The 8,701-nt window shown below is 29.8% G+C and overlaps 1 protein-coding gene across 1 annotated transcript; it reads right to left on the reverse strand.

The window, feature by feature from the left end:
- On the reverse strand, nucleotides 310-7,207 carry LOC18612673. Its single transcript, XM_018117493.1, has 5 exons — nucleotides 6,832-7,207; nucleotides 5,900-5,953; nucleotides 5,636-5,752; nucleotides 1,036-1,192; nucleotides 310-767 (listed from the first exon to the last, which is right to left on the reverse strand). The coding sequence occupies exons 4-5, from the start codon at nucleotides 1,190-1,192 to the stop codon at nucleotides 310-312; spliced, it is 615 nt and encodes a 204-aa protein (XP_017972982.1). The 5' UTR covers nucleotides 5,636-5,752; nucleotides 5,900-5,953; nucleotides 6,832-7,207.

Raw genomic sequence — 8,701 nt, forward strand, 5'->3', positions numbered from 1 at the left:
CTTCTGTCATTGCTTTATTTATTTCTTCTGAAAGCATATCTCTTAACCAATCGAAAAAAATTTTATCCTATATTCGTCGAACCAAAACATCTTGATTTGTAGACCAAACACATTTTTCCTACATCAAAATAATAGAGTAACTAAAAAATTGATACAAATTAATTGAAAACATAAGGTTATAATTTAATTGAATAACAAACATAATACCTAAAATTTTTGAAACATTCACTCCTTTACATCATTAGAGACTTTCCTCCATATCGACCATGGACCATGGAAGTGATTTTTTTATAATCCTTGTTATTGTAGCTATGACCCCTTGCTCAAAAAAAAGTACTTGTAGAATATAAAAGAAAATTTTGATATATTAAAATTCTTAACAAATATAACAATTTCATTATAATACAAGATAACATATCTCTCCCCAATAAGAGTTATACGCAATTTGTCGAATAAATTTACAGGAGTTTGTAATCCTACACCAGGCCCCCTACCCCTTGACCTTGAGGTTGTATCATCTACACTTGCACCTAAATCAAAAAATTGGGATCTACAAGAATCGTGAGTAGATGTCTCATTTTCTACTTGCTCTGTAGATGCACCCAACAAAGAAAGTGGCTCAAATGGCACATCATTATTGACCTGCTGCATCTGTGGTTGAATAGATAGATCAACAAACGCACTAGCATTTGTAGGCAAGGACATACTTATATAGGAATTTGTTGATCTAAGTCTCGATTTTGAATGCTTCCCTTTAACCGTCGTTCCTGAAATATGAAACTTTCTAAAATTCATACACAAATTTTATTAAATAAAATTGAAACAAAGTATAAAAGTCATCAATTTACAACAATCAGAAGTAATTCCTAATCATTTTTACAATAAAAGATGCCATTATATGGTATTCATTTCAACATTTATAAACATAAACTATAATTTATAATTTTTTAACATGTCAAGATCTTTTAATATTATAAAATTAATGTTAAACAACTATGTAACAAAAAATATAAAACCAATATCATATATGTCTACCATCATCAATCGCTTTTAGAATAAGCAAACTCATGTTCTTCATTCTTATCACTATCATCACTAAAAGTTTCGTAGTCGTCATCTTCAAGTTCATCTTCATCTTCATTTTCATCTCTTTCCATGTCATTTTCTTCAGCTTCATCTCTTTGCATGTCATCTTCTCCATCCTCAATCAAAAGATTAACCTATTCATAATCACCACTTTCTAAAATTGAAAAGTTATCAAGTTCTTCCAATAAAGTACCATTAATTGAAATAGACACATCTTCTTGGTACACTTTTTCATTCAAATCAATTTGATTTTCTCTATCTCCACTACTAGGAATGTGAAATCTACTCCTAACTTTTGTTTTAAATATTGCCCACCAATTACAACGATCTCTTTTGCTTGATGGATAACTACTATAATAAACTTGGTGAGCTTGTGCAACTAAAATAAATGGTTCATTAGTTGCAAGTATTGAGTTGTATTCAATTTCAACATGACCATGCAAAGGATCTACCTTAATACCTTTTTCAGTATCAAACCAATGACATTTAAATAGCACAACTCTGTTTCCAATACCAAAATACTCCAACTCGATTATATCCACTAAAATACCATAAAGTTACGTTCATAATTGTTATAAAAACTCCATTTTATGTAGACTCCACTATTCATTGTCTTATGATTTTGTCCATAATCTAAGGTGTGAAACTTGAAACCATTTACAAAGTATCCTTCGTAACACCTTACCATACGTCCTGGACCATAAGAGATTTCAAGTAAATGTAGGTCAATTTCATCCTTATGTTTGGTAACCTACGAACATGACATATAAGATAAAATATTATTAATTACATAATTAATGCCTCAATGTTATTAAAAGTTCACTTCTAATTTACATAAATCTACATAATTTTTAAATCATTTCATAAATCTTGCATCACGTACTTTCTCCAATTCATCTTTCGATATATGCACAACATCTCTCTTTACCATTTCATCAAATATCCTATCATCATATCCACAATTTACAAATTAAGTTCATTCTTATGATCAATCATTTGAGTTTATGGTAGAATGGTACTTACTTAATATATGAGAACATCTCTTCACAATTCATTAAAACATATAGCTCAGCAGTATAAAACTCATCCTCATTTAAAAGTCGAGATTTATCTAATGGGCCAAAAGCTCACCTAAAATGAGTGAAAATTGAAAGACGACCAAGAGAGTCCACGTCTCCCCCATCATTATTACGTGACACTCGATTTAATCTTGTTTGCACAGTTGGTTCAAAATACCATGAGCAAAACAAAGAGATTTCCTCGATAATGTAAGCCTCACATATAAATCCTTCACCAAGGGCTCGATTATTTACTTTTTTTTTCAAATATTGCAAAAATCTAAAATCACAATATTCATCAAACTTAATAATTAAGTACCTAAAACTCTTGTAATAAACTATTTAAAAACAAATAACAATTATAGTACCTCTCAAATAGATACATCCATCAAAACTGTACGACTTTACCAACTTTTGCCTCGTAAGGCAAATGAATCGGCAAATGCTCCACAGAGTTAAAGAAATTGAGAGGAAATATCCTTCCTAGTTTGCATATAGTTTCACATATTTTTCCTTGCAAAGCTTCCATATGATCTACATGAATTTCAGTTACACACAAATCTCTAAAAAAGTGAGATATCTCAGTAATCGCATCCAAAATTGAGTGAGACACCATATCATGAAAGACAATTGGGAGCAATCGTTGTAAAAAAAATGACAATAATGACTTTTCATTCTATAAAATTTACAATCAATCTCATTAACACATCGAAATATGTTCGATGCAAAGCCATAAAGTAATCTCAATTGTTTCACCCAAGCACAAACATTTTTTTATTTTCTCCTTATTTAAGGTGTATAAAACCTTAGACTTTAAAATTTTTTCATTATTTTCCACCAATTCTAATTCTGACCGCTTGTAATACACCTTTAAATCTTGTTATGCCTATAAGTTGTCTTTCGTCTTTCCCTTAACATCCATCATTATGTTGAATATATTCTCAAATACATTATGTTCAATATGCATCACATTTAGATTATGACAAATAAAAAGCATATGCCAATAAAGTAGATCCCAAAATATACTCTTCTTCACCCAATTATGACTTACACCATAACTCGAAATCTTCTGCTTACCACATTTTATTCCGAATGGGAGATGAGGAAGCGAATTCAAACGTGACAATATTTCCTCACATGATAATCGAAGAAATGGTAAGTCATGCTCAATTCTTTTTTTAATAAATTTATCTCTCTGCCTTCTAAAAGGATGATTAGGTAGCAAGAATTATCGATCACAATAAGAAAAACAAGGTTTCCTACCATGATTCGATATGAAAGATTTAGAATATTTCATGCAATAGGGACATGATAATCGTCCATGAGTACTCCACCCTGATCACATACCGTAAGTAGAAAAATCATTAATTATCCATAATAATACTGCATTCATATGAAAATTTTGTTTCCTATATGCATTACACGTGACAACGCTCTGGGTCCACAATCCTTTCAACTCATCTATCAAAGGCCTTAAGAAAACATCTATGTTTTGACTTAGATTTTTTCCCTGAAATAATCATATTAAGAAATATATATTATTGTTTCATACACATTCATGGGGGCAAATTGTACACACAAAGCATTATTGGCCAAATAGAATAAGGTTTCGCAGTCAGTCCAAAAGGATTGAAACCATAAGCACATAACCTTAGTTTGACATTTCGAAATTCCATTGCAAATAACTCATGTGTGTGGTTGAATTGTTGCCAAGCCTCACCATCAACAGGATGTTTAAGACTTCATCATCACTTTGATTTTACGCATGCCACGTCACATGTTCAGCAATTTTGCATGACATATAAAGCCTTTGAAGCTTGGACATAAGTGGCAAGTAATGCAAAATCTTGTAAGGTATTTTCTTCTGTCTTTTCACACTTGATTTCCTCAGTTTATACCGAGGATGCCCACATATCATACAATGCTCAAAATTAGCAGTTTTCTCATAAAATAACATGCATTTGTTTTTGCAAGCATGAATTTTGATATATCCCAGTCCAAGTTTTGCTACCTTTTTTTTCATTCTATAAAAATCAGTAGGTAAAGTTTCATCTGATGGCAACATATTTTTTATTATATCCAACAACTGATCAAAACATGATTCACTCAAATTAAACTCTGACTTAACATTTAAAAGTTATGATACAACTAAAAACGTTGTCTGTTTTGTGCAACCTGACCACAAAGGTTGGTCTGCATTACTTAACAAAGAGTAAAAACTAGTTGCATTTGGATTTGGATCTTCTTCCACAAACCTTGACTGATTATCGTGACTATAATTGGAAGCAATTTTCGGACCCATAGCATCCTTAACCATTCTAGTATATAGATTTTCTATTTCCACTTCATATGTGGGTTTTTCATATTCCCCATGTTCCTCATTACTAGCATATGATTCAACTCTATCTCTACTTCTTGATGATTGTCTAACATCATGTTCCCTATGTAAACTCCAAATTGTGTAAGCACCAGTAAAACCATTTTTAAGGATGTGCTCTACCACCTTATCGGAATTTAGAAACTTGTTATTACTACATCGAAAGCAAGGGCATCTGATTTTATTCTTCCACATAAATGTAGAGTTAGAACGTGCAAAATGAATGAATTCATTAACTCCATTTACAAATTCATCTATAATGAATCCATAAGAAGTTAAGCAACAGTACATCCAAGATCGATCTTCTATCATTTTGTAATCTCAAGTGTCATAGAATATAATAGTCAAGAGTAATTTTCACTATTGTTTAAAATAAAATTTGTTTAACAACTACATTCCAATATGAAAAACTAAGTTAAACATTTTAAATATAAATTTTAAAAAATAATAACATGTTAGGATAGTAAAAATGATTCCATACAAGAATAAAAACAAAAAAAACAAGACACTATATAAGTGTAACTTTATAAATGAGTAGATAAATTCATATTCACAAGCTTTTCTATGTATTAATGAGTACAAAATCCTATAAAACCAAGTGACTAAGAAATGGCCAAAACTCTTTTGCTTTTCCTTTTGGATAAAAATTAAGAACTATGAATTGGACCCCAAGTCATGATTAGTTTTTTATGATAAAAAAATGAAATTCCAACATTGGAAAGGAATAATTATGTTTTTAAAGTAAGAACTTTTGATATGTTTATTATTTATTTTTAAAAAATAATAAATATTTAGATACAAAAGTAAATACCAAACCTAAAAAAAGAGTAAATAGTACATTTTTTAAAACTTATATATATAATTTTTAATTTTTTCATATTTTATTTGATTTATATCTTCTTCAATTCAAAGCAGGTTTAAGGGAAGTGACCAGCATTACTCATGACTTGACCAATTAATGAATATGAAACTAAAAAGTCTCAAGTCTTCTTTGATTATCATGGAGACAACACGTTTGGCTCTAGTACATCTCTTCGATCATGGCTAAAAGGTAAATAAGCAATCAATTCTTACTATTTATGGAAAGTAAAAATAATGGGAGGGTAAAAGGTTCCTGTGCTGAGTGACAGTGACAGACAGTGTTGGAAGATGTTGACAATAACAGTAAAAGATGCAGAGATGAGAGAACACAACCCAGAAAGTGATTTAACCAGCAAACTTCTCTAGCTTTCTGCTAAAAGAGATTTACATGAGGAAAGAAAGCAATATTTAAGCTTAGACTTCATATTTTCATGAAAATTGCTAATTGCTTCACTACAATCTTGTTATGTATAAAAGTTAGCTAGACAATAACGAATCAAGTCAGCAAAGTACTCACTTTAAGAGAATGAAAAGAAGACGGAAAGAGCTTGTTACAGCATGATGATACTTCCTGAAAAGAAGAAGAAAAGAGCTTATTGGTTCAGCGATGGTTAGCTGTATTGGCTTATTTTATTGTAGCATCAGCAAAAATTTTTCTTATTAAAAATGTTTTCAAATTAACCCTAAATCATAAACTTGATCCATTAATTGCACTCTTGCTGACTAATTACAGAGTAATTAATCCTAGAAAACTCCCAATTCATACGTATATATCAATGAATATGTATTAGAAGACAAAACCTGGTTTCAAAAGGGACGGGTAACTTCTAAACTCTGAATAAATAATATGTTCAACACATTTTTTTTTTGAAAGGCAAGGAAAGAATTATTTATTAGCAATTCCTTTACAAAACTACCAGGCATGCGGTAGTGAGCAAGAAACACAAAACAAGGGAGAAGAACCCCCTATAAAGCCTGTTACTTGTGATATACAAAAGAACCCAGAGCAATAAACCTCAAGTTGCAAATGGGATCAATACAACGACTCCGAGTGGAAACAAAAAAGACAAAGAGTCAAAACACTCATCCCACCGCAACCAACTCACAATAAACTGTATAAAACAAAATGACCAGTAGCAGCCTTAAGCAATCAAAATCAGGCAGTTACCAAGCTTCAAGTGCAGCAAATAATCCCAGAAAAAGTAAAGCAACAACTCGCCAAAGACTAAAGTCAAGATCAATCCTGGGTGAAAAGCCATTTCCAAACCAAGACTCCAGAACCTACCACAGCAGCAGACCAACGAAACTCAAACAGCAACAGCAAAAATTTTACAAAAATCTCACACACAAGAATCAGTAAATTGCTAACACAGATTGGTAAAAAACAACACAGCAAACAGAGATTTGCAGCAAACGCAACAAAACAACACAATTAAGTGAGCGACGCACAAAGATTTGCAGCAAAAAGCCTCTGGTCTCGGCACAAGAAAGGGAAGCAAAGTAGACTCGATTTGGGTAAAGTGAACGACGCACAGAGAAGGGCAGAAAACAACCTCTGGTCTCAGCACAAGAAGACTCGATTTTGGGAAAGTGAGCGACGCACGAAGAAGGGCAACAAACAGCCTCTGGTCTTGGCACAAAAAGACTTAATTTCGGGAAAGTGAGCGACGCACAGAGAAGGGCAGCAAACAGCGTCTGGTCTCGGCACAAGAAGAGAGATTTGAGGAAAGTGGGCGACGCACGGAGAAGGGCAGTAAACAGCCTCTGGTCTCGGCAGAAGAAGAGGAAGCAAAGTGATAGATTTAAGGAAAGTGACAGACGAATATGTTAGGGATTTGTGTTTCTGTTATATGGGTTTGGTTTCTTTTAAAATTAAGTTGGGGAGTTTTAAAATCGAAATCGGTTTGTATGCGGTAGACTTGGTTAAAGTTAATTAATTCTTCATTTGATCACAGTTTCAAGTTTTTGTAGTAAAACAAATTTAAATATTTTAAATTTTATTAATAAATTAATTTTTTTATATTACTCAATATAAAACATAATGTTATATTACTAAATTTATTATATATATATTAATGACACAAATTATATGTTATAATTTGATATATATTACAAAATTTGTATAATTACTTATCAATATAATTTTATAAAAAGTATGATAATAACTAATAAAATTAATAACTATAATCATATAAATAAAATTTACTATAAGCTTACATATAAAACATATTAATATATATATGTATGATATTTTAATATCTCATATACATACATGAATATATTAACTTATAAAGTTATATCAATTAAAGAATATAACTTGTAGTTTCATATTAATACAATAAGTTATATTTTTTTTATGAATAATGCAAGTTTATATATATATATTCTATAGCTATGATTCTAATTTGTATACATAGATATAATAAATTAATATATTTTAAATATATTATATTAATAAGTTTATTATATATCTATTTTCTTAATTGATATATATTAACTAATTAATATTAAAACGTACATAAAGTATTATTATTTTTTGATTAATTTATTATTATATCTTATCATGTATTTTTATAAAATTAAAAAATTTATTTTGTTCTTTTTATCAATTTTTAATGTTATAAAATTAATGAATTTGGAATTATTAATTTATAATTTATGATTCAATAAAATTTTCAAAAATGTAAAAAAATAAGCAAAGGAAAACATATTTAAACATTTAAATATTATAAACTTAAGTATGTATATATTTGTTTTCATTAATATCTATTTTTTATAAAGGTTTAATAAAATTTATAAAAAGTTTAAAATATTTGAAGACAAAAAGTGCACTTTTACTATTTCCAACGGAATGTTCAATTGGAAAATTTTCGTTGCTAACAGCTTTTTCCAACGAAAAATTTCGTTGGAAACTTTAACGGGCTTTCAAATTTTTTGGGTCCTTAAACTTTTTGATGGATTTTCAACAGATAATTTTTCGTTGGAAAATTCTAACGGAAATCCATTGGAAATTCCATCTAAAAATTTGGTGGGAGAAATTTTTTTTGGTTCAAAAAAATTTTTCAACGGATTTCCAACAGAAATATTCCGTTATTATATTTTCGTTGAAAATCTGTCAAACAAAATAACAACATTTTTTTGTTAGAAATCCGTTGGAAATTTTCAACAAAAATTTCCCACAAGATTTTTTCCGTCAGAAAAAAATTGTTTTCTTGTGGTGTTAATATCAAGCTTTATAGTACAAGTGAAATATGAACACTTATCAAAGAAGATTAACACTTGTTCTAATTGTTAAAACATGTGTAAAACAAGAGTTTTA

This window comes from Theobroma cacao, chromosome 1 (genome assembly GCF_000208745.1).
Source record: "Theobroma cacao cultivar B97-61/B2 chromosome 1, Criollo_cocoa_genome_V2, whole genome shotgun sequence".
NCBI lineage: Eukaryota > Viridiplantae > Streptophyta > Magnoliopsida > Malvales > Malvaceae > Theobroma > Theobroma cacao.

What these genes read in the sequence shown, in the direction of transcription:
- LOC18612673 (XM_018117493.1), bottom strand. Translation starts at nt 1,192, where the DNA reads ATGACATGCAAAGAGATGAAGCTGAAGAAAATGACATGGAAAGAGATG. An exon ending in TCTAAAAGCGATTGATGATG is followed by an intron (nt 768 to 1,035) that starts GTAGACATATAT and finishes TTCATATTTCAG; the next exon opens with GAACGACGGTTAAAGGGAAG.